The sequence below is a fragment of the Pseudonaja textilis genome, chromosome 18, assembly GCF_049901715.1.
Source record: "Pseudonaja textilis isolate UNSWEBS1 chromosome 18, rPseTex1.2, whole genome shotgun sequence".
Lineage (NCBI taxonomy): Eukaryota > Metazoa > Chordata > Lepidosauria > Squamata > Elapidae > Pseudonaja > Pseudonaja textilis.
In genome coordinates, this window is record NC_142007.1 from 1,583,026 (window position 1) to 1,609,385 (window position 26,360).

The 26,360-nt window shown below is 46.6% G+C and overlaps 1 protein-coding gene across 1 annotated transcript; it reads right to left on the reverse strand.

Annotated features, from left to right (window-relative positions):
- Positions 1 to 439: 439 nt before the first annotated feature.
- Positions 440 to 15,521, reverse strand: WRAP73 (WD repeat containing, antisense to TP73). The gene is made up of 13 exons (XM_026722074.2): positions 15,418 to 15,521; positions 14,334 to 14,455; positions 13,779 to 13,931; positions 11,658 to 11,774; positions 6,827 to 6,899; positions 6,064 to 6,167; positions 5,740 to 5,826; positions 4,748 to 4,882; positions 3,516 to 3,593; positions 2,676 to 2,781; positions 1,717 to 1,842; positions 1,168 to 1,359; positions 440 to 879 (listed from the first exon to the last, which is right to left on the reverse strand). The coding sequence occupies exons 2-13, from the start codon at positions 14,403 to 14,405 to the stop codon at positions 746 to 748; spliced, it is 1,377 nt and encodes a 458-aa protein (XP_026577859.1). The 5' UTR covers positions 14,406 to 14,455; positions 15,418 to 15,521; the 3' UTR covers positions 440 to 745.
- Positions 15,522 to 26,360: the final 10,839 nt, after the last annotated feature.

The window sequence follows — 26,360 nt, forward strand, 5'->3', positions numbered from 1 at the left end:
TTGGAAATCCTACAGCTTCAGCCAACCCCTTCCATACTAGCCAGGACAACTGTGTAGATAGATGCGTGCACGAATTCTCAAAAGGAAGATGAGGGAGAAAGGAGAAAGGCCAACAGAAGGAAAGGTCACGTTCCCTGTTTTTTCCCGTCTACCTATCTCCTTTTTCCCTTCTTTCCCTCTTTTCCTTCCTTCCTTCTTTCTTTCCATCTTCTTTTCCTTCCCTCCCTTTCGCTTTTCCATCCATCCTCCCTCCCATCTCTCCTCCTTTCCTCCTTTTCCTCATCTCCCTCTTTTGCCTCCCTACTTCTCCTTCCTTCTTCCCTTCCACACAACACCTACGTGCCCACGTTCAAACAAAAGCAAACCGGAAATTGCTCTGCTTTGTCCTCCCCTCCACAGAATGCAAAACCGCTGCCCCTTTTCATTTCGACCGCACTTGACATAGCAAACACATTTATTGAAAACTGGAGAAAACAACAGCGCAGGCCGCACACCATAAAATCTACATCCTTCGTGGGTTTCCTACTGTTGGTGCGCTTGCCAGACGGCTTCAACCTTTCCTGGAAAGGACATTCAAAACCAGGTCTCTGGCTCGCTTTTGAGTTTTATGTACAGATTTAAATTACGTGTGTGTGTGCCTAAAAAAAACAAGACAAGAGGGAGCAAATCTGAGAATTGCTTACGTTTTTCTCCTGAATTTGGAGACGTGAAGTTTTAAAAACAATGGGCGGTTTGTTTTGTTCCCTTAGCTTCGTTTTGGGTCCAGTTGTTTCGTAGCTTCTTCTCTTTCTAAGTAACACAGGCAGAAATTGTCCTTGCTCAGAAGAACCAGGGAGTCTTCACTGGGGTGCCAGCACAACGAAGTCACCTTGAAGTCACCTGTACACAAACGATTTTTTTTTAAAAAAATTAATCCTTTCTTTTTTTTCTTTTGTGATAATTTCCAGCCTTTCAGGTACATCCTTTGAAACAGAGGGAAAAATACAGTAATAATAAATAATAACAGCCCTCACACGCTGACAGGACGCTAGCCAGATGAATACCGACGGATGCTGCTAGGCAGACGCAGAATTTATTTCCCCCTTATTGTCCTCCCAAAAAACTTAAGCCCGACCACGTAATTTTGTAGCGAAACACGGGCATCCAGCTGGTTGTTAGTATTGTTACCTTCCATCGGTATTTGCACGGAGGCGCATCCCGCGGCCGACCAGAGATACACTTTCGTGTTGCCGGTACACAGAGCGAGCCGAGGTTGTTTGGGGTCCCAGTGGAAATCCTGAACGGGGCCCAAATGCTCCAGGACCCCGTAAAGTTTCATCTTCTGGACGTCCCAGATCCAGACGGTGTTCGGGAGGTTGTCTGTTTAAAAACCACACACCGAGCCTTTCAAGGAACGCGAATAAAATAAGACTTGTTTTTAAAATACGCGTGTGTGTCATTACGGTTTATGAAGCCTGGATCAGAACAAGTCGCTGCCATCCTCAGGCTTGTGAATTGGATTCTTTTTAATCGTGTCAGGCGTGGCAGCCGTTTTTTGTTTAAAACCTAAATAACATACATACATACATTGATTTTTCACCTTTTTAAAACTCTCACAGCAGACGGTGGGAAGGAAGGCTCAAATTTTTCACTCTCCTTTGTCCCCCAAAGGCTCGTTTCGTCAGTTGGGACACGAAGGGAAAGTTGGTTTACTTAGCTTGCCTCCAAACTACTCACCGTTTTTCGTAGCCAGGAAACTGTTGTCCGAACTGAAAGCTAACGTCGCAACGCCGATCCTGGGATTGGCCCTGTCTGTGGGAGGTTTGACGTGGTGCAAAGGAACGGGGGCTTGGACAACTTCATCTTGGAATTGAAACCAAAAAAAAAAACAAGGTTTACTTCCTGACCCTGCTGTTTTCAACCCCTTTTCACTAGACAAACCAGGAAACCAGATTGTTGCAGCTGGTCCTTGACTTACGACAACTGAGCCTGTTCCCAACAACTTGCTGTGCGCAGCTTCCTCTTTTATACACTGTTCCCAGCTGCAGCTAATGAAGGGAATCGGGGCCCTTTCCTCCCCCACAAGCCATGCAACCCACGTTGCTCCCTTCTCTATTCCTTCCTGCGTGCCCTAGGATGAAGAGGGAGTGGGCCTTGGGTCTTCATCCAAACTCCCTCTCCCTTGTTCTATCTCTCCCCTTCTCTGCCCAGCCAGACTTTGCCCTTCCCCAGTTTCCTCCACACCCAACGGAGCCAGACTCCCATTCCCTGTCAGCTGCTCGGCCTCCCACTCCAAATCAGATTCTGACAGGGTCATGACATGAACTAGCCACCAGGAGGTTGTGAGTTCTAGTCCTTCTTTTAAGCATGCAATCCAGCTGGGTGACTTTGGGCTGGGCCCCGCCTCCTCCGCCTATCCCACCTCACAGAGTTGTCGTTACGGGGAAAAGACGAGGTGGAAACCTTCATTATAGATGCAAACTTTGATTTAACCAGAGCTAGATACATGAAAACTAAATAAATAAATAGTCCTTTCCAATTTCTTTGGTCTGTTCCTTCCTGAATTCGGTGTTTTTCAAATTCAGCCACTTGGAAGATGTGTGAACTTCAACTCCCAGAATTCCCCGGAGGGATGAGGGAATTCTGGGAGTTGAAGTCCACCCACCTTAACTCCCCAAGCGCTACCTGAAACATACATTTGGTCTTTCGGCTGAAGAGTGCGTTGGCCATTCTCTTGCTTGGGGGGAAAGTCAACTTCTCCAAGTCCACGGCTGGGGTCTTCTCGACTTCCTTGTAGACCACCTAGAAAGGAAGTCAGATTGGGCTGGGGTCATTCCCAAAAACACAACGTGAACCGACATGGATCTTACAGAATGACACAGCTGGAAGGGGCCTTGGAGGTCTTCAAGTCCAGCCCCTGCTCAAGCAGGAGACCCTAGACCATTTCAATCCATCCATCAATCCGAATAGAGCTGGGAGGGGTCTCGGAGGTCATCTAGTCCAACCCCCTGCACAAGCAAAAGACAAATGGCTGCCCAGTCTCTTCTTGAAAACCTCCAGTGATGGAGCAGCCACAACTTCTGGTGGCAAGCCATTCCACTGGTTCATTGTTCTGTCTTCTTCCTCCCATTCACCTGATCACCTGCCTAATATAGGTAGTCCTCGATTTACAACAGTCCGTTTAGTGACCGTTCGAAATTACGACGGCACTGAAGAGCGTGACTCATGATCGTTTCCCACACTTATGACCCTTGCAGCAGCATCCCCATTGTCACTTGAGTTACATACGGGTGCTTGCCTACTGACTCGCATTTATGACGGTCGCAGTGTCCCCGGGGTGGCGGTGGTGAGGGCTTCCATGGGGATGCCAAGATTCACTTAACGGCGGCAAGAAAGCTCAGCACAAAAGGGGACAAAACAAACGTCTCCCTTAGTAACGTTTAAATCCTGGGCTCCCTTGCAGTCGTTAAGTCGAGGACTTACCCATACTGCCTCCCCCTCCCCGCCCCGCCCCCGAACGAAATCACGACGCTTACCGTTTTGGGATCAGCAACGTTGACCGGATGGTCGAATTCAGCGATCTTCGCCCAGGTCACGTGGTTTAAGATCCGTACCTAGTTAAAAGGAAAAAGGCTCAGGATTCCGGCATTAGTTGCCCTAATTAAATCACGGGTCCCTGCTTAATTTAAATTAAAATAAATCCATGACCCTGGTTTTCCCTCCACCCCTCTGGGTGCATCATAATTCTCCAACGAAACACAGAGTCAAGAGCCAAGAGTCATCAATCACTGTCATGCCCCTGGTGGAGACTGACTCCGAGGGAGAGGAGGAACAGCCGACAGGGAGTGGAAGTGTGGCTCCAGAGGTTGTGGAGGAGGCTGGGGAAGGGCAGAGGCCGGCTGGGCAGACAGAGGAGGACCCAGGCCCATCCCCTCTCCATCCTAGGGCACACAGGGAGGAATGGATAAGGGAGAAACATGGTCTACGGGGGAGGAAAGGGCCTTGATCCCCTTGCTGGGCTGCAGCTGTGACAACTGGCTAAGAGGATGGACCTGCGTATGGGCCAGTGCTGGAAACGAAGCGTGGAAATATCTCTGGTTTATGGTTCCTCTCTTGAGTTTGGCGTCCTCCCCAAGTGTGTGTTCCGATATCTGTGGATCTTGCCTGGTTTGTGTTGTTTTTTACTCTTTTGTAATTTAAACGGCATTTCCTCCTTCTTGTAACTGTTTTTTTGTCTCCCGTCAAGGATATTTGGAGCTCGGGAGCAAAGTGAAGGAATAAAAGGGGCTTCACCTGTTTTCTTTTGTGACTGTGTTTGTTTTGTATCCCACCCTGGGTCATCACAATCACATTCTCTAATTAAGAGATTTGCGGAGGCAGAAATTCCAGTCGCTTAGTTATCATCTTTGCAAGATATGAATGGAATGCACTTTCGGTTCCAAACTGTTGCACTTCTCTTTCAAATTCCTTTCCCCCACCCCCCCACCCCCCCCACCCATTTTATTCATGGCAACTCTAAAGCAGGCATAGAAATGCTTTATGAGTTGACAGCATCAACATTTCTGACTTGTCAATCAACAACTGAGGGGGAAAATCTAACCCGTAGGTAAAAACACACACACACACACAAAGGTGAGGAAATCGATTAAATGCGGCCTAGCATTTTGGATACCTCTCGAACCCTGCATGGTCATCAGCTGCGCAACGGGAAATTTGGAAGGGGAGGGGTTCCGGGGGGGGGGGGGAAACCAGGTTTGGCCAAGCTCACCTTCCCATCGTAGCTGCCGATGGCCAAGAACTGACTGCTGGGGCTCCAAGTGAGAGATTTCACGCCCAACGACCATTCATAAGCGCTGTAGGTCGAGAGGAGACGGCCATCGAGAGAGAAAAGCAGCACTTTGTACTGAGAAAAAGAAGAATGGCAGCCATTTGTCGGCAATGGTGTAGGTAGGGTTTCCTGCCTAAACGGGGTTGGACTAGAAGACCTCCAAGACCCCTTCCAACTCTGTTTTCTATTCTGTTCTTCATTTATTCTATTTTTCATTCATTCTATTTTATTCTGATCTCTATTCTATTCCATATTCTATTCCATTCTCCATTCTCTCTATTCTATTAATTTATTCTATTCTATTATTAATTTATTCTATTCTATTCTGATTTCTATTCTATTCCATTCTCTCTATTATTCATTTATTCTATTCTATTATTAATTTATTCTATTCTATTCTATTCTATTGTAATTCTAATTCTATTCTATTCTGATTTCTATTCTATTCCATATTCTATTCCATTCTCCATTCTATTTTTTTCCTGCTTTCTGTTCTGTTCAACTTCTGTTCCATTCCATTTTATTCTATTTTCTTTTCTTTCTTTTGTTTTGCTTTTCTATCCAACCAACCGTCTAAGCTAAGATGATAAACTCAGATAAGCAACCGAGATGCTTAAAGGCCTGGAGACGAAGGCATACAAAGAACGGCTGCAGGAATTGGGTCGGGCCAGTCTAGAGAAAAGAACTGGGGTGACATGATAGCATCTTCCCAATATTTGAAGGGCTGCCCCAAAGAAGAGAAGTGGGTCAAGCTCTTCTCCAAAGCACCTGAGAAGGCAGGACAAGAAGCAACGGATGGAAACTCATCCAGGAGAGAAGCAACTTAGAACTAAGGAGGAATTTCCTGACAGGGAGGACAATTAACCTCTTGCCACCAGAAATTGTGGGTGATCCATCCCTGGAGGCTTTTTAAGAGACTGGATGTTGCTCACCTCAAGGCAGCTGTCCCACACGGCCAACACGCAGCCATTTGGGGCCCAGTCGATTCCCGCAGCGTCCTGGGTGTCGATTTCAAAATGCTTGGGACGGAAAAGACAGGGAAATAAGGAAAACCAGGCCGGGACTAAGAAGACGCAGGTTGAAAACCTCACCTGGTACAAAAGCACCTCAGGTGAGACGGGACCAGGGCCCTTTGCTCAACTCAACCAACCTCCCAGCCCAGAGGAAAAACATCGAACAAGGAGAAACCCTCAAGCAGGCCGGGAATCCCACAAAGCATCATCCAAGAGGAAGCCCGGGAAAATGGGATTTCCTACCCTTAAAAGCTGCCAGTCGCTGCAGACAAAGAGGCTCACGTAATCTTTGCAGTCCCTCCGCTCGACCAGGGCCAGGTAGCGCCCATCTTTTGTGAAAGCCAGGCCTGCAAAATAAGAATAATAAAAATAAAATCATCATCATCTTTTAACGACCCTCCTAATCAAGTCTGGGCAACTGAATGGAGCTGAGTGTTGAATGGCTGGATGCCTTTCCTGTCACCAGTGCGAAGTTTTGCTCAGCAGTTCCCCCCCACCAATGAAATCATGAGTCTCGAGCCAAACTTCCAAAAACTTCAAAAGGATTTATTGGGAGTTAACATGTCCGGCACTCCCTGGGTGGAGCCGACTCTGAGACGTATAATTAATCATCACTCTTGACCCTGGTTTTCCCCCCCGACACCCCTGCATGTGTCATCAATCATATTCTCCAACGAGACCCATCCATAGCCCAGAGTCATCAATCATGTTCTCCAATTAGGATTTTGCGGGGCAGAAACTTCAGTCGCCTAGTTACTATCTCTGAAAACATTTATGGAATGCAGCTTCGATTTCCAAGCTGCCGCACTGCTCCCCCCCCTCCCTTTCTGTTGGCCACTCTAAAACGACCCTAGAAATATTTATATGAGTTGACACACAGGTTGCAAAACTGGATGGGACTGGTTTAAAAAACACATTTTCTTAACGGCAGTTTTGTCTCCAATTGGGGGTCTACCTGTTCAGGGGAGGGTTGGATATATATCTGAATTTAATTCACTTCACTCACCCTGCTGACAAGCTTTGGGGTATTTGATGTACGAGACCGATTTTGTACACAGGGACCAGACGGTGATACGAAGCTGTTAAAAGAAGGCAAGATTTAATTTTGAGGATGCAATGGAGGAGGCAGAGAAATTTCCTAGAGAATTTTTTTCCTTCCTGGTCCTACCTCCATTTGACTCTTAGAATTTTTCTTTATTTTTACTTTTTATTCAGCCAGGATTGCTGCCACATTAATTAACCTTGGTGTTTTGTTTTGTTTTTTTTTTAAATATATTTTGGGCATACCTCCATTTGACTTTTACAATTTGTCTTTATTTTTGTTTTGTTTTTATTCAGCCAGGATCGCTTTCCATAAGAGACTGGCCTGCCATCTGTCAGAAATGGTGTGTAGGGCGTCCTGTTGGGCGGGAGGGGGTTGGACTAGATGACCTACAAGGTCCCTTCCAGTTCTATTCCGATTGATTGAAATGGTCTGGGGGTCTCCTGCTTGAGCAGGGGGTTGGACTAGATGACCTACAAGGTCCCTTCCAACTCTTGTTCATCTGTATCTAACCACATTAATTATAACTTGATTTTTTTTTTTTGAAAAAAAAAATGATTTATTTAATAGACGGACCCAAACAAACGGTCACGATTTTAGAACAGGAATATTTTTGTGTGTGGAAGCAAAGTGGAGAGAAGTAACAACAGCCCGGGGGAATGCACTTATGACCGTTTTTCACCCTTACGACCGGTGCACCCTTCCTGTGGCGACGGGATCCAAATTCGGGTGTTTGGGAACTGGGTCACTTTTATGACGGTTGCAGTGGGGTAAGTTTCCTAGCCACCCCACACAAAAAAATAGCCATTATTTTGGAGACAAACTTTAAAAAACTGACTTTCCATTCGTGTATGTTTCGACAGATTTTTTTTTTTTTCCTTCCAAAATAGATCCTTGTTTTTCCCCCTCCAAACCCACATTGCTGGCTTGACGCACACGCGCGCGGCCAGCCTCACACCTCCCCGTGATCGGGTGTCCGGTGCAGCTGCTCATCGGAAGGGAGGGGGGAAAAAACAGCCGCGTTGTTGAAATGCCGACCGCAGGAGCAGCTGAGAAAGCAGCGTTTTAGACACGGGTTGACGACGCCGGGCAGGTGGCAAGGGGTTCCCCCCCCCCCCCACGCCATCCCACGGAAAACCCCACGCTCCCCACCGTCCCCTCCGGCGGTTCCTGACGGACCTCCACTCTTATCCCAGACTTGGTGGGGTCAAAATTATCCAGAAGGGGGTTTGTGTGTCTGTTTAGCATGGGGGATTTGGGGAGGGGGGGGGGGGAATTTTTGGACAGAAACACAAGAGGATGGATAGGTGGATGGATGGATGTAGATGGATATAGACAGACAGATATGTAGATATAGATAGGATAGATAGATGAGATAGGTGGGAGATAGGTGGATAGATAAACAGATTGATATGTACATATAGATAGGATAGATAGAAGATAGATAGATGGATGGATATAGATAGACAGACAGATATAGATAGATAGAAGATGGATGGATGGATGTAGATAGACAGATATGTAGATATAGATAGGATAGATAGATGAGATAGGTTGGAGATAGACAGATAGATAAACAGATTGATATGTACATATAGATAGGATAGATAGAAGATAGATAGATGGATATAGATAGATATGTAGATATAGATAGGATAGATAGATGATAGACAGACAGAGAAAGAGAGATAGGTGGGAGATAGATGGATATAGACAGATATGTAGATATAGATAGGATAGATGAAAATAGATAGCTAGATAGCTGGATGGATGGATAGGACGAAAAGACAAAAGGGAGGGAGGAAGACAGACAGATATGTAGATATACATGGGATAGATAGATGATAGATGGGTAGATAGATATAGATCGATGAAAGATAGATATAGATGATAGGTAGGTAGGTAGATATAAATAGATATAGTCTCTTCCCGCCCTATTATTCTATCATCTTTGCCCCTTTTTAAACGTTTGTCCTTCATTTTCCCCCCCAAAGACGCTTGCAGTTATTATCTCCATCTTGCATTCATTGGAAAACTGCACGGCAGCTACGCAACTATTGTGGCTGAGGCGATCTGGGAAACGTCCCGGCTTTCTTCGCTCCCCAAAAACAGCGGGACGAGGATCCGAAGAAAGTCTAAAACGAATGCGTTAATTCCTTCTTTCGCGGCCCTGAATGGATGCGAAACACCATTTGCAAAAAAAAAAAAAAAAAGGAAAATAAAAGGCCTTTTAAATGCGATTTAGGGCAGCAAGTTACGACAAGCCCCGATCAGATGGGTGGCAAACATCAATTTTCACCCAAGCTGGAATCTGGGAGCTTCGAGGGTAGATTTGATGTCTCCGTCAGGCCACCACAGACCCCACGTGGCTTCCCAGCCAGATGGAGGTGCCTCTGTTTTCCATCCACGTGGCTCCATCTAACCACTAACCCGCAAACCACAATAAGAAACCACCATGGCTTACTTCAGGCCTCTCACTGCAGACCCCTCCCTGGCCTGTCCATGGGTGCCAGAGGAGTTAAAATGGCCGCTGTAAACATGCCACGGAAGCCACACAACTGTGCTCAGCTTACGGCTGCATTTCGGCCCCAAATATATGTTGTCCAGCGAGGAAATTTGTGAGTTTTGCCCCGCTTTACAGCTTTCTTCACCACGTTTCTTAAGTGGATCGCTCATTCGTCTCCTTTTAATGACCCCATAATCGGAATGGAGAATGGGCAACTGAAGGGAGCGAAGTGTTTTTCCTGGCCAGATGCCCTTCCTGTTGCCAGAGTGGAGTTTTTCCCCCACAGCAGATATATTCTTATCGTGCCCAGAGAGAGAAAGATCTGCCTCTAGCCAGGATCGAACTCACAGCCTCCTGATTGTGAGGCGAGAGCTCGCCTTCTAGGCTACTGCACGACTCTTCTTCAGTGGATCACAGCGGTTGTTAAATTAAGTCACATGGTCGTAAAGCGAATCGGGCTTCCCCCTTGACTTTGCTTGTCAGAAGGTCGTGAAAAAGGGAAATCACGTGACATCGGGACACAGCCACCGTCGTAAATGTGAGTCAGTTGTCAAGCGGTCGTTAAGTCCGAAAAACAGCGACGGGCCCTCTTATTTTCCAAGGCCGTCATACGTTTGAACGGTCACTGAACATACCGTTGTAAGTTGAGGACTACCTGCCCGTAGAGCGGCTGTTCAAAGTTACAACGGCCCCGAACAATGTGACTTACAACCCCTTTTTCACACTTACGATGGCTGAGGCATCCGCGGGGGTCGCAAGGTCCAAATTCGGACGCCCGCCAACGAATTCATATTTATGATGGCATCACACGATCCTCCTTTTGCGACGAGGGGGAATTAAATTCGCTTTTAGCGACGTGTGAGGGCTAATTTAAAGAACGGCGACGCTTCGCTTCAAGAAAAGGGTCGAGGAAAGTCGTAACCCGGGGACCAAACTCCCTTCGCACACTTCCTCGCTTGAACGGCGGCCGTAATTCAAGGACAACCTGCCATCCAATCAATTCAATTTTGTGTGTGTGTGTGTGGCATGCCCGAGAGACGTTAAGGGGCTTCTCCGCAAACCGTAATCCTCTCCCAGCACCTCTGACATCGGATGATGGATCCAGGGTGCCCGTCAGCCACCGGTTCAAATCCCGGGTTATCCCCGCCAGCTGTCGGTCTAAGTTATTATTATAGTCCTCTTGTTTACGGTCCCAAAGTAAGTCTACCCACGCGGCCACGGCAGCTGGCTGGAGGCGAGCCCGAGAGGAAATATTTCCCCGTCTGTCCCTATCTGCCACCCCCCCAAACCCCCCACCCCTTCCAAAGACCCCGGAAAGAGGGCAGAGAAGAGCAATGGAGAGGATGGAAGGGGCTGGAAGGTCGAACATAGGAGGAATTGGGGAGGTTTCGTTTCATGAAAAGAAGGAGCGGGAGGGACAGGATAGCCAGGTTCCAATATTTTTTGGGGGGGGGGCGCCCCAAAGAAGGGGGGCGGGGGCGGGGAGCCAAGCTATTCTTCAAAGCACTTGAAGGGCAGGACAAGAAACGACGGATGGAAATGAATCCAGGAGAGAAACAACCCGGAATTAAGGAGGAATTTCCCGATAAATGAGGACAAAGGAACCAGTGGAACAGCCTGCCACCAGAAGTTGTGAACGCTCCGTCACTGGAGGCTTTTAAGAAGAGATTACACAACTATTTTGTCTGAAATGCTATAGGGTTTCTTGCTTGAGCTGGGTATCTTCTTTACTGTAACCTTCAGGTCCCCAATTCCTAATTAAAAAAAATATTTCGGGCTTCAAATCTATAGGTTGTTTAATCATTTTTTCCCCCCCCCCACAACCATGAGTGTATTTTAGTCCAATATCTTTTAGCTTCTATAACAAGTCCACCACATAGGATAATAGGTTCCCGGTGTTTGGTGGTGACATTTCCAACACTTAGTTGCTTTTATCTTTTGAACATTCTCGCTAGTTTTCCTGGGCAATGAATGCCATCTATCAAACATCTGGGACAAAATTTTCTTTCTGTGCTGTCGATATTGTCGATTGAGAAGGAAGACGGGTCACCTTAAGGCGCTTTGGAGCAGAGAAGAGAAGCTCCCTTCCCGAAGAACCAAACTTGGCTGCTTTAATTAACTTTAGGGAAATACTTTCCTACAACTCCCCCGAATCCTAGATCTCCAGCTGTTCCTCTCTCTCTCTCTCTCTTTTTTTTTTTTAAAGCTATTTTAGGGGGCTCAGAGGCGGACGGGAGCGTCGGGAGCTCTTGGAGGGAGGGAGGAGACCCCACATTTTCACCCACTCACGTGGAACTCGGTGGTGTTCAGAATGTGACGCCCGTCGGGACTCCAGGACGAGGCCACCAGCCCGGCTGAGCCTTCGTCGATTTTGCAGTGCCACTCGGGCTGTTCCAAGGACCAGACCTAAAAGGGAAGAGAAGGTAGCCAAGCCAGCCGCGCGAAACATCCAGCGTCTAAATAACCCTGCCCTGGAGAGGGGGTTGGACTAGACGACCTCTGAGATCCCCCTAGGATTTTCAGTTTCCCAACGCGATCATGAAGGACTGTTGCTGGAGCCCGCTACAAAAGTACATTTTCTTTTCTTTCTCTCTCTCTCTCTCTTTTGCAGAAAGCCCCATCGGTCCTCAACTTACGACGGTTTGTTTAGTGGCCGTCCCAGAGTTAGGACGGGGCTGGGGGAGGGGGGGAAATGGCCCGCAACCAGTTGTAGGTTAGGAATTGGCAACTGGCACCGTGTTTACATGCATGTCACGTGGTCCCTTTTGGCAAAGAAATGGACAAAACCCAATTTCCTTATGACCGCTGTTAAAAGGTTGCAAAAGGCTCACTTAGTGACGGTCCCAATTGTGGTCATAAGTCAAGGACTAGTGATAAATAAAGAGGCATTTTGGGCCTTTTTTTTAAAGAGGCAGGACGGGGGCCTTTCTCCCACCCCCCCACCCCAAATGTTAGATCAACTGAACGCTGACAGATATTGTGCAAAGGTTTGTTATCTTTGGAGCAGAAAAATTTAGGACCGCGTGGATTTTCCTACAGTTTCCTGGCCTTTTTTTCTTTTAACCTCTCTTTCTATGAAACATCCCTTTATTTTTATCTATGTTCGTTATTATAACAATGTTTAATATCTTTTATTATTATTAAACCGTAATGAGCCCAATACTGACGTTGCTAGGTGAGAAATGAGTTTGGTCCCCGTTTTACGATCCTTATTGCCACGTTTTTTACGCTGCTGTTCTTAAACAAGTCCCGCGGTCGTTAAGTGAATCCGATTTCCTCCCTTTGACTTTGCTCATCCAAAAGTTGCAAAAGGGGATCGTCTCACACACACACACACATATATACACACTCCAGGGACACTGCGACTTGTCATAAATGCAAGTCAGTGGCCAACCATCTGAGTTTTGATCACCGGGGGGGGGGGGAGACGTTACGATGGTTATGTGGGAAAAAATGCTCATAAGTCGCTTTTTTTCAGTGCGGCTGTAACCTCGGTCCCTAAATGAACTGGCGTTACGTCGAGGATTAGGCAGAATCCTTGGGCACAATCGCTGAATGCCTGTCCAGCCAGCCACCTTCCCATGGGAAAGACACTCTTGCTTTTTCAAAATTTGCAAAAATGTGGGACTTTTTCTCATTTTTTAAAAAAGCAACCCGTCCCCTCTCTTTCCACGAGAGGGCTCTACCTCCCTTTTCTCCTTGAAATCGACTCCAAAAATTTGATTTTTCCCACCAGTTGTTTAAGCCATTGTTTCCCCCCCCGCAAGGCAAGCTTTATTTTTATTATTTTTAATACTAGCTCGATCCCCGTGCTTCGCTACTGAAACTATGGGGCCGGGCTTCGTTTTTTGGGGAGGAAACTAAGGGGAGAAAAACATTCTGCCTCTGCCTACCAGCATCCATCAGTATTCACCTGGCTAGCGTCCTGTCGGTGTGTGTGAGAGAGTGGAGGGCTGTTTGGAAACTGAAAGAGTATTTGCTGTGTGAGCAAGGAGACAGCAAGGAGCCTGGGCGTGGCTTAGCTCAACTGTTCCCTACTAAAGCTGCTTGGTGCTGTGATAGTAAAACCGAAACTGAAACTCCTCTGCTTGTGTTTTGCCTTTTGGAACAGATTTCTTTTCTTCAGGTGGGGAGTGGGAGTAGAACTCCTTAGCATAATAATAATAATAATAATAATAACAACAACAACAACAATAGTAACAATAATAATAATAGAAATATTCTAAATGCTCTGATGGTCATTTCGGAAAATAATCCTTTCTTAGTGAGCCTCTAGAACCAAAAGGAACAGATTTCAAGTTTGTAGACTTTGCGGTTCTGGAGATTCTGTGATGGTGCAATGAGTGGCATTTCGCTTTTTATGTAGATAGATGAGGGACAAGATATATTGCAAAACCCCTAGATACGCACCTGGACAATGCCACGTTTATACATGGCACAAAAGATAAATAGAGAATCGGAAGACCATTCAATGTGCTGTATTTGATCCAGGCAGGTAAACAGTTGCAAAATTTGAAGAGTGCTGACATCTCGGATCACCAACCGGTACTGCACCCCAGAAGCCTGAAAATTATAATTTTAAATACAGCTTAATCCTGAATTACCATAAAAGAGAGATTCCCGACTTATCTTTAAAAATCCCAGATATTTCTATCATTAACTCTCAAGGTGTTCAGAATTTTGCTCCATCCAGTCTCAACTTGCAAGGCTGACCCCAAGAAATTAGGGGCACTGTAAGGTCCTGCATAAATTATGATTATTATTATTTTTTACTGAGCCTTATTGCACAAACCACAGCAAGGCCAACAAACCAGCATTAAGCAAACCAGGATTGAATGCAACGCCTCAACCAAACGCACACCCCAGCATGAATTGGCAGAAGGAGGAGCATAAGGATTCCCCGAGCAAAAAAGGCACACAACCAAATCAACACTGCATAATTTGAATCCACAAACGTCTGCTTACCACGTATTTCCCATCCGGGGAAAATTTGCACAAGTGGTTGGAGGCTTTAAAGAGTTCAGAAAAATTCACCATGGTCCAACTTCACAGAGGAGGAACTGACCCAGAGGATTCTGTTACAGGAACTGAAATACAGAGGTTTTTTTTTAAAAAAATATATTTTTATTTACATAGGAAAAACAAAAAGACTTTATAGCAAGCTGCATTACATACAGTCCTATCCAAAAAAAAACCCCTCCTTTCATTATATAAATAAGTATAAAAAATGAGTGCATGAAATGCACATTATAAAAGTCCCCCTCCAAAATGATTGAAGCACCCCCAAATTAAGCAGAGCAAGAAAAAAAGAAAACTAAACAGTATACTAAATTGCATCATAAAAATTATGCATTGAAAAGAAAATTTGGAGACCAGAGAAAGAGGGGGGGTCCCCATACAGAAAGGCGGGGAGCAACGGGGGACCCCAAAATAAACCCCCAATCAAAAATATCTAAAAGATAATTCAAAAAGTCTCCTTCTTTTAAGGGGAAGTGTTGCATTTCAAAAAGGGGGGGAAGAGGATCTTTAAAGTTCACACTGATCTCGGGGAGCTACTCCCCCCCCCCCAAAAAAATATGTATTAAAAAATATGTATTAAAAAAGCTGGAAAGTTGCAATTAGCCCCGATTTAACGTCTTATAAAAAAAAATACAGTTATCCTTTAATAAGCGTTGGAATCATGAATTCCAATTAATTGGCAGGAATTATGAAAATAAAAAGCTAATTATTTCCAACCCAGGAGAGATTGGGGGGTGGGCTTTAAAATAAAAAAAGGGGAAGAATTCCTAATTTTGGGAGGGGGGAGGAAAGGGATCTAAAATCGGGGAGACGCCCCTAGGGGGTCAGCCTCGAAGAGGGGGCTGTGGAAAAAGGGGAGGGGTCCCCCAATTGTAATTGGAGACCCCCTTAAGTACAAAAGGGGCTTGAATAGAGCCCCCCTTCAGCCTGGCAAGGGAAAGGAGACGGGGGGGAAAGGGAGCCCACCCTTTCCCATAAATTGGGGGGGCTGGGTAAGGAAGGGGGGGCTGAGTGGGCGGGGCTTCAGCACCCTGAGGCGACGCGGGGTCTCCTTCAGTTTGGCGGCCGCATCTCCCGCCTGCAGCCGCCTCTGGCCCGCTTCGACGGTGTCGGCCAATCAGGAGCCTCTTTCCCTCCCCCGGCAGGAAGAGGCGGGAGAAGAGGCGGCAGGAAGGAGCTTAAGGGCACGATGGGAAATGTAGTTCAGGGAGAAAAGAGACTGCCCGCCTGCGGTCTTAGGGGAAAGGATGGAGCTCTGGTTTGTTTCGGTTCCCTGCAAAATTATGGACTATTATTTTTTGGAAATTTGTATTTCCAATGAGCCCATTAATTATTACAATGCCCGGGATGCGTTTGATAACCTAACTGTTTCCATTTGTCCTTAGTTTCAGGTTGCTTCTCTCTTTCACGATCTTCCACCTGTTACTTCTTCCTGCCTTCTGGTGCTTTGGAAAATAACTTGACTGCCCTCTTCTTTGGGGCAGCCCCTCAAATATTGGAAGGCTGCTATCTTGTCTCCCCGGTCCTTCTTTTTATTAAACTGGACAAAACCCAATTCCAGCAACTGTTCTTCATATGTCTTAGCCCCCAGTCCCCTAACCATCTTTCTCTCTCTCTATCACTCTCTCTGTCTGTCTATCTATCTATCTATCTATCTATCTATCTATCTATCTATCTATCTATCTATCTATCTATCTATCTATCTATCTATCTATCTATCTATCTATCTATCTATCTATCTATCTATCTATCTATCTATCTATCTATCTTCCATTCTCTCTCTCTCTGTATCTATCTCTGTCTAGCTTTCTGTTTATATCTATATATCTATCTTCTATCTACCTACCCCTCCATCCTCCCCCCTCGCTGCATCATATCAACCCAATCACACACCATTTTCAAACCCTTCCCCCGTCGACCTTCTCTTTAATCCCTTTGATTCGGATTTACCCTGAATTCGGATCCAGGGCCTCCACCCGCTCCCCTGCAGCGACACCCCCTTTCGGACCCATTCGGGGAAGAGAAACCAATTCCGACTCCAAGCTCCTGGTTTGGAGCTGACTCGGAGATCCGGATTCAGACAAACCCCACGGACGCCCCCGGGGTCTCTCTCCCTTTCATTCCCACGAGACGCGGGGGAGGATCTCCAATTATTGCAAAGCCTCCCCCCAGCGCACGCTTTATAGGAAGGGTTCAGGTGAACAAATGAACACCCAACACAATACACAAAGACACACAATGTACACAAAGACAGCCCCGAAATGTCAGTGGTGCGTAGATAAGCTTTTAAAAGGGAGTTCCTTTTCTTGAACAGACCACGGTGGGAATATTTTGAGGAGGAGGAGGAGGAGGAGGAGGAGGAGGAGGAGGAGGAGGAGGAGGAGGAGGAGAAAAGAAGGAGAAAGAGGAGAAGGAGAGGAAGAAGAGGAGGAGGAGGAGGAGGAGGAGGAGGAGGAGGAGGAGGAGGGAGAGGAGGAGGAGAAAAAGAAGGAGAAGGAGGAGGAGAGGAAGAGGAAGAAGAGGAGGAGGAGGAGGAGGAGGAGGAGGAGGAGGAGGAGGAGGAGGAGGAGGAGGAGGAGAAGAGAGGAAGAAGAAGAAGAAGAAGAAGAAGAAGAAGAAGAAGAAGAAGAAGAAGAAGAAGAAGAAGAAGAAGAAGAAGAAGAAGAAGAAGAAGAAGAAGAAGAAGAAGAAGAAGAAGAAGAAGATGATTAGCAGCAAATAATAGGGCACCCAATAATTTCACTTTTATTGCTTGAAGCGAAGGGAAGAAAAATAGACAAACCAACAAACCTTCTGCCATTTGTCATCATCGTGGCTAGAAGCTAGTTTAGGACATTTTTCGTCCCTCCGCGTCTTTTCAGCGCTTCCTTTGCGATGCCAGGAGAAAGCAAGGCGTTTTAAAACCAAACGCCCCCTCAAGACAATTGTCCGATGGGGAGTTAAGCAGAAAAGATGGTTGACATTAAAATGGATTATTATTATTATTATTATTATTATTGAAAGGTGAAATTGGGGTGAGCTAAGTTTTTTGGGGAGGGGTGCGAGAGGGAGAATCGGGAAGGTGGGGTGGTGGGTTTTCTATTTATTTTATTTTATTGAGAAATCTGAGATTTCAAGAGAAAAGGATCATAAGCTAATACCAAGCAGGCGTAAGGAGCTAAGAAAGATGGAGAAAGATTGCTTCTCTGTTAACAAAAATAATATGAAATAAATATAAAATATAAAACACAAAACACAAATTATAAAGTGTAAATAGTACGACTGTCCAACGACCAGTGCGATGGGGCGGTATAGAAACGTGATAAATAAAAAGGCAGACTATAATTTCCACCAAAGACATAAAATGAATTATAAACCAAAAATCGCATCACAAACTATATAATTCATAAAACGATAGTAGATTCCCAGCGCGCTCAATCCATCCATAATAAAGTGCAATTTTTCCTTAAAAATAAAAGAAGAAAGGTTCCGGGACCAATACATATTTATCCTTTATTTATTCTCAATGATTAGCATTTCCCTCAAACGATTATGAGAGTCAATAGGAGTAAAAAAAAGAAGGAAAGGTGAAAGTTTTTAAAATCTCCCCTTTTCGGTCCATTTGACTCTGTGTGTGTGTGTGTGTGTGTGTGTGTGTACACAAAATACCAAAATACACACACACACATAGATAGATACACATTCTTATCATTTCTAGATATGAATGCAACCCCTGAGAATCCTCGTTGTCAGCCGAATTACAAAGATTATTTAAAGAAAAAAGAAATAATATTAAAAAAAAAAATTAAGCGAGACATTTGCGTGCAAAACCCAATCGTGAACCCCGTCTTAACTTTCAGGCCGATCCAGACCGCTGAAAAGCACCCCCATTTCTCAATAGGAAAGCACACACACACACACACCCATTTCAAGGGACCGCGTTTCAAAAGCCCCCTCCCCAAAGCTCCCGTTAAAAGAAAAAAAAAAAAGAAAAGGATTCCTAAAAGTTTGCTTGCTTCTTGGATCCGCTGCTGCTGCTCGTGGGAAGGACTCCGGAGACGCGCGTTTAGCCTTTGGGACAAAAACCGGGAACGGCTTTCAAACCCGAGGGAGAAACCCCCAACCCAGCCTCCTTCAAGCCCCCAACCCATTGCACGCCCCCCGTCCCCAACCCGCTCCAAGCCCACGCGCGACTCTCTTAGCCGCTTCCCACGACCTGCTCCCTCCCTTCGCTGACACGGAGCGCCCTGGCGCCTTACAAACAGGTTGGGGGAGGCAGGGGGGGGGGGGTCGGACTGCAATACCCCCCCACCCCACCCCCGTCCCGAGTGTCCTAGACACCGATGCCCACCCGCTGGCCCCCCCAAACACCCACCCAAAGATTTCCCTAACATCTTGGACAGAATGATGGGCATTGTTGTTCCAGGATTGGAGAAACCTGGGAATTGGGGTGGAGGGGTGGGGTGGGGAAAGGTAGGGGGGAGAAGGGGGAGGGGGCATCCCCTCCTCCCCTCCCTCTCTTCCTCCCCCTTCTCCCCCTCCCTCGGCTTGGCTTCGCTTCGCTTCTCTTTCCTTTCCCGCCGCTGGCCGGGAAATGGCGCGGTTGCCACCAGCGCTTGGCAAGCCCAGGTGAGGCACGTCTGCAAACGCGGCCAGGGGGGCTCCAGAGGAGGATCCGGGCATGCCGGCTGCCGCCAGACCTCTCCCCGTGCCAAGCGGGGAGACCCGGCAGGCGTCGGGATCAGGGAGGCTGGGGAAAGACCCTTGCCACGGCGGCGGCGTTGGCACCAGCTAAGTCCTGAACTCTGCCAGCCGTTAGATGCCCACCGACCAGGTAAGAGAAGAAAAGGAGAAAGGGGAGGGGGAGGCGGGTGAAATTTGGGAGGTGGGACGCCCAGGGGGAGGCGACCCTCGTCCCGCTGGGCTCTGACCCCCTTGTTACTCTGGAGAGGTGCTGCATTCACACAACCTCTGGGCACTGGAGCAAGTGGGCAGTGAAGGACGGCAGCAACCTAGAAAACCCAAGGGATGGGTGTTCACACGACACCTGTAACCCGGGTTCTGAAGGACGCCTTTGTCTGGCTCTGCACAAGGCGGTGGCCACGAGCCAACCCGGGTTTGTATATAAGAGAGAAACCAGCAGGGAAGCTCGAGCGTAAAACCAGGATGAAGTTGGGTGCCCATCCTTGGTTGTTCCGATCTGGTCGGGTCAAAGGGGTTGTGTGAATGTGCTCTGGGTTGAATCTGGGTTTACACTGGACCCACTAAGGGAATTGAAAGTGTTTTCATTCCCGTGACTGACTGGCTTGACTGTTTTTTATACGGGCTGGGTTTTGTGGCTGGGTTATACCCTGTGTTCGCACAATACCTTTAACCCAGGTCAAATCAACCTGCTAATAAAGGTAAGCATCTCGGGCTTGGTTACTTTGTGTAGGTGCGTGTCCGCCATTTTTTTCTGGTTCATTGTGTCGCCTGCGTGCAAAAAAAAAAACTCCAGCTTCTGCAGGAAATATAAAATACGATGGGGATAGAATTCCTATCTTGCGCCAGTTCAAACCAGTGGGATAAACCAGTAAGCTACTGGTTAGCAAACTGCTCTCCTAATATCTTTGCTGTTCAAAAGTGGAGTTATAAAAAAAACCAGATTGTGTTTCACACAGGCGTGATTTTTGTTCAGTTTTGGCTGCTATCAATCAATATTATTTAAATATCTCAGGGCGGTAACTCAACTGAATTCTACCGCGTAGTTCAATATTAATGCAATATCAGGGGTTTTCATTTCAGTTGTATAGAATGCGAAGGATGTTTGTTTTTTGTGTGTTTAATTTTCATAGTCATTAATGCGCACTGAAGATGGTATTTAATTCTGTTTTATGAGGTGCAATGACCATACAGTAAACTGAGTACTACAGTTGGCGGTTTCCCAGGTTTGCATTAAAACACAAGTGTGATTGTGCATTTGTGCAGCCCAGGTGACCCAGAATGGTGTGCAAAGGGGTGGGGTTTTTCCCCTTTAAATTGGGCAAGCAGCCCCCCCCAAAAAACCACACCCCCTCGGATCAATTTCCTGAAAATGAGGCAGGAAAACGGAAGCCGCTTGATGGAGGAGGAAAAGAACTTTTGCAAAAAAATTTTTTAAATCCCCAATACTTCCAGATTTTTCTTGACTCACTTAATGACCGTCTGAAGTTACAACGGCACTTGAAAAAGGGGCTATTTTTCCCCCACACTTTTACACTTAGCGACCGTTGCAAAGGAAACCAAATTCGAACCCTTGGCCATCGTCTCTCTCTTACGACGGCCGCAGCGTTTCCTGGCGACCGTCGGACTGGGGAAGCCAGCTTTGCTTAACAACTGCGTGACTCAACGGCGGTGGTTCGCTTAACGACGGGGGCGAGGAAAGTCATGAAAGGCGGGGGGGGGCGAGACTCGCTGAAGCGATGTCTCGCTCTGTGACCTTGCGGTCGTAAGACGAGGACCCCTATAACTTTTCTTTGCTGGTTTGTTTAATGATATTCTTCGAAAGCCAGATCAGCCCTGTCTAATTACATTAAACTAGAATAAACTGTAATATCTCTCTCTCTTTTTTTTTTTTCGTACACAACACACACAATTCGTGGAAGTTGAAGGCAGCTCTCGGGGGTATAAAACCCGGTATAATTTGAGTTTTTTGGGGAAGGAGGAATCTGGTTACGCAGGCAGTTGCTGTTGAGGGTAATGTATCCAGGTTAAAGACATTGGACACCTGGGTTTGAAAACGCTACAGAAATAAGCTTAAAAGGTTATTCCCCAGTGAAAACAGGGAGAGTGGAAACACACCAGAGGCTTCAAAAAAGGAGATTTAATAGGAGTGCATCTGTTGCTTGTGATGCTTTTAAATTAATTTTCTGCAGGCCAAAAAAATATATATATATATATACAAATATACAAACCCAGGCAAGAATGATCTCCGTGCTTTCTTTCCAAATTCTTGACTCAACTGACTTGCAAAGGCTAAGCCAACTTTTTCAAAAGTCCAAAAGTCCAAAGCACACACATGGTTTCTCCGCCAAGCCCTCCCTAAGCCAGGATTTAGGATTTAGTCGCGATTCACACACCGACACCAACACCAAAAAATAGGATTTCGTTATTTTCCCGGATGCCTCCAAAGGAACCCTCGAATTTATTCTCTGCCTGCCTAGCGATTCGTAATATTTCCATGCAGACTAAGGGAAATTCCCCGGGAAGATTTTTCCCCCAACTTTGAAAATAATGCCATGATCATCATCATCATCATCGAAAAGAAAGATGGAGGAGGAGAAAGAAAGAAGAGGACGAGGAAGAGGAAAAGAGGAAGAAGGAGAGGAAGAGGAGGAGGAGAGGAGAAAGGAAGGAGAAGGAGAGGAGAAAGGAGGAGGAGAGGAGAAGTAGAAAAGGAAGGAGAGAGGAGAGAAGAGGAGAAGGAAGAAGGAGAAAAGGAAGAGGAGAAGGAGGATAGGAAGAGGAGGAGAAGGAAGAGAAGGAGAAAAGGAAGGAGAAGGAGAGGAAGAGAGAGGAGGAGGAGGAGGAGAAAAGGAAGAGGAAGAAGAAGGAGAAGGAGGAGAAGTAGAAGTAGAAAAGGAAGGAGAAGGAGAAGGAGAAGAAGAGGAGGAGAAGGAGGAGGAAGGAGAAGTAGAAAAGGAAGGAGAAGGAGAAGGAGAAGAAGAGGAGGAGAAGGAGGAGAAGGAGAAGTAGAAAAGGAAGGAGAAGGAGAAGAAGAGGAGGGAGAAGGAGGAGAAGGAGGAGAAGGAGAAGGAGAAAGGAAGGAGAAGGAGAAGAAGAGGAAGAGAGGAGAAGGAGGAGAAGGAGAAGGAGAAAAGGAAGGAGAAGGAGAAGGAGAAGAAGAGGAGGAGAAGGAGGAGAAGGAGAAGTAGAAAAGGAAGGAGAAGGAGAAGGAGAGGAAGAGGAGGAGAAGGAGGAGAAGGAGAAGTAGAAAAGGAAGGAGAAGGAGAGGAAGAGGAGGAGAAGGAGGAGAAAAAGGAGAAAAGGAAGAGGAAGGATAGGAAGAGGAGGAGAAGTAGAAAAGGAAGAAGGAGGAGAAGGAGAGGAAAAGGAGGAGGAAGAGGAAGAGGCAGGGAAGGGAGGTTAAGCGGGGTTTTTGGGGTGCTGGGAGACACCCCCTGCTTCCTCTCGCTTCCCCCTCCCCCCAATCTCACACAGGTGCCCGTTCTCCAGATGGAGAATTAATTCACCTTTCCTGGAGTCTTTTAATTGCCCACCTGCTGTTTGGGGAGGGGCCCAGGACCCTCCGGGGAGCGTGAGAACCACGTTCCTTGGAGGGGCCGAGCGGCGGGGAGAAATTTTTCTCCGCAACTGGGCGGCCACCGGGGGCTTTCCAGCTGTCGCCACTGTTGCAGTCGCTGTTCCAACGCCCGCCTTTCCGAATGCAAAGGTCTGGGGAGGGATGGGCTTGGATTACAAGTCCCATCCTCCCCTGTCTGAGAGGCTCACCCTCCTTGGTGGGCCAGAGGGAGAGAGCTCTAGCCCGGTGGGTTCCCCCAAATTTAAAAATAATGCCAGCTTTTTAATAGCAATAACAAGAAGAGGAAGAGGAAGGAGGAGGGTGGAGGAAGGAGAAGAAGGAGAAGGAGAAAAGGGAAGAGGGGGAGGAAAAGAGGAAGGAGGAAGAGATGGAGGAAGAGGAGGAGGAAGAAGGAGGAGGAGGAGGAGGAGGAGGAGGAGGAGGAGGAAGAAAAGAGGAAGGAGAAGGAGAGGTGGAGGAAGAGAAGAAGAGAGAAGGAAGATGGAAAAGGAGGAAGAGAAGGAGAACAGAAGAAGAAAAGGGAAGAGGAGGAAGAAAAGAAGAAGGAGAAAGAGGAGGAGGAAGAGAAGAAGAAGAGAGAAGAAGAAGGAGGAGGAGGAGAATAATATGACCGCAGCTGAGCTCTCTGTTTCCACTGCTAAGCCAGACAGCAGAGAAGGGCATGTTGCCTCACTTTACGACCGTTTTGCCACAATTGTTAAGTGAATCCCCTCAGTTGTGGAGTCAGTCACACGGTTGTTAAGTGAGTCTGGCTTCCCCGTTGACTTTACTTGTCCGAAGGGGATGACATGACCCCTTCAGGACACGGCACAACCGTCATAAATATGAGACAGCGTCCAAATTTGGATCATGCGACCATGGGGATGAGCAACGGGTCGTGTGAAAAATGGTCGTCAGCGGCTTTTTCCCAGTAACTTCAAATGGCCACTAACCAAATGGATGTAAGTCGAGGAAGGATGGGATCTGGAAAACTATGGGACGTTTGAGCTGGAAGGGGGTTCTCTGAGATCATCCAATCCAACCCCATCCAGACCTGGAACCTGCCACTTACAAGTATCCCCAACATATCAGGCCTTCGTTTAAGCACCTCACCCCAAAAAGACTCTGACGCCTTTTCCACAGTTGAAATGGGCCGCCAACGTTAATCAGACCGAAAGGTAAAATTTAAAATCGATTTGCAAAGATGCTAGTCCCGATGAAGGAACGAACGCTGCAGAAACCCAGATGTTCCTGCCAGCTCTTCTCTCACATTAAGAGCTTGGCCAAAGGGGGCCAAAAAAAATTAAAATATAAATCCATTATTTTTCACTGGGAAGGATGGTTCCAGGTTCTATAGCAGGAAAATCTTTTATTTTTTTTCTCATAGAATAAACTCTTTTGTTTTCCATACCGGGAATTTTTTCTTCTCGGTGGCCACAGGAGGGAGAAGCAGACCTAAAAATTCAGCCATTTGGGCAGGACGTTAACCAACCACCCCTTCCTTTAAAAAAAGAAAAGTATTTTAAAAAATCTTGTTAATAAAAATGGTGTCTTAAGTCTTAAAAAGAAGCTTTCATTTTTAAAGACTTTATTTTATCTTGTTAATAAAAATGGTGTCTCAAGCCTTAAAAAAAAGCCTTAAAAAAATCTTGTTCATAAAAATAGTGTCTTAAATCTTAAAAAGTCTTTTTAAAAAAATCTTGTTAATAAAAAGGGGGACAATTCCCAAAGATTACTGGGTGCAAATAGAAATACGTACAAGTGTATACACACACACACACACACACAGATACATATATTTATATACATACATCTACATACACACACACACACACACACACACATATATATATATATATACATACACACACACACACACATAGTTTTATATATCTATATATTAATGTGTAAAAGCCAAACGTTGAGGGTTTTTATCTAAAGAAAACCTAAGAAAACCTTGCTTTTTTACTGTTTTTTCTTTGTCCCGTATATCTCCACATCCCTTTTTCCCTGCTCCTTTGCCTTCCCTTAATTTCCTATTTTTATTTTCATTGGATTTGATATCGTAAAACAAATAAAAATAGCTATAAAGGACACACACACACACACACACACAAAAGAAAAACCCCCAAACCAAACCAACAATCCATCGACTCCCCTCGGTTGCAATTAAGGAGGAAAAAAAAAACACACGACGAAATCTCCCACGATATTGCCTCCCCCCCCCCCACTTCTTATTTCGAACGGGGAACTTGTTCCGACTTGTTGCTCCGATTCTCAATTTCTGATCGCGGCTAATTATGGGTTGTAATGAGCGGCGAGTCCATCACGAGCGGCTCCGAGAATTCCCCCCGCTTTGCTTGGTGGGGCTGGAACCAAGTTGGTAAACAATGTGTTAATTGGGTTTAAAAAGAGAGAAAGAGAGAAAAAAAAAAACAGATTTCTTGCCAAGCTGTTCAGTCAAGGGATGTAATGTCGTCTCGATTGACCAAGTCGGATTAAAAATACAGGAAGTCCTCGATTTACGGCCATGAGGGTTCTCCGTTCCTAAGTGAGACACGTGTCAAGGGAACCCTGCCTTCTTCTACCGCTTTTCCCGACCCCCGTCGTTCAGCGAAACCCCCGCCGGGGTTCAAGTTAGGTTGTTAAGTGACTCAGTTTCCCCGTCTGGAGGTCGCAAAAAAAAAAAGGCGATGGAGTGACTCCGGGACGCTGCGACGGTTGTAAATAGGAAGCGGTGGCCAAGTGTTTGAATTTTGATCACGGGATCTGCAGGGATGACGGAACGGTCGTAAGTGTGAACAAGGGCCGTAAGTCGCTTCCCCCCCTCCCAGTGCCGTTGTAACCTCAAACTGTCACTAAGCAAATGGATCTAAGTTGAGGGTTACCTCTGGAAGGAGGGTGGGATCTGCAAAGCCGGAGAACATTTGAGCTGGAAGGGGATCCTCTGAGGTCATCCAATCCAACCCCCATCCAGGACCTGGAATCTGAGTCCCCGGGGAATCTTGCAACCCATCATGAACGTATGAGCTGGAAGGAGGTCCTCTGAGGTCATCCAATCCAACCCCCATCCGGTCCTAAAATCTGATCCTCGGGATGCTGCAACCCATCATGAACGTATGAGCTGGAAGGAGGTCCTCTGAGGTCATCCAATCCAACCCCCATCCAGTCCTAAAATCTGATCCTCGGGATGCTGTAACCCATCATAAACGTATGAGCTGGAAGGAGGGATCCTCTGAGGTCATCCAATCCAACCCCCATCCGGGACCTGGAATCTGACCCCTGGGGACGCTTGCAAACCCCGTCCTCATCCATGTGAATCAGTTCTACCAAACATCTGGATGGTTGATCGCGTGATGCGCAGACCCACACCCTGCAACGGTCGTTAAGTGTGGAAAAAAAAAAACCAGCGATAAGCCAAATTCCTCCCCCTCCTCCTCCACCAGCGCTGGAAAATTGCTGGATGGATTCGAGGCCGAAAAACGGAAGCGGTTTGTCAAAATTGTGCCGGCCGGATTTGTTCATTAAACGGATCCACCCAAATTCGGGGGTTGGTCCATGCTTCCTCTCTCCCCCACCCCCGCCCTCCGCTTGCCTGTTCCAGGAAGGAGTTGTGTGCAAAGCCACAACTTTTTTTTACTTTTTTTTTTGGGCATAGCTTTGAACAGCTCCGGCGCCATCTCCTTGGTGACCGGGACGCTCCTTGGCCGCTAGCGCCCTGCGTCGTCCGAATC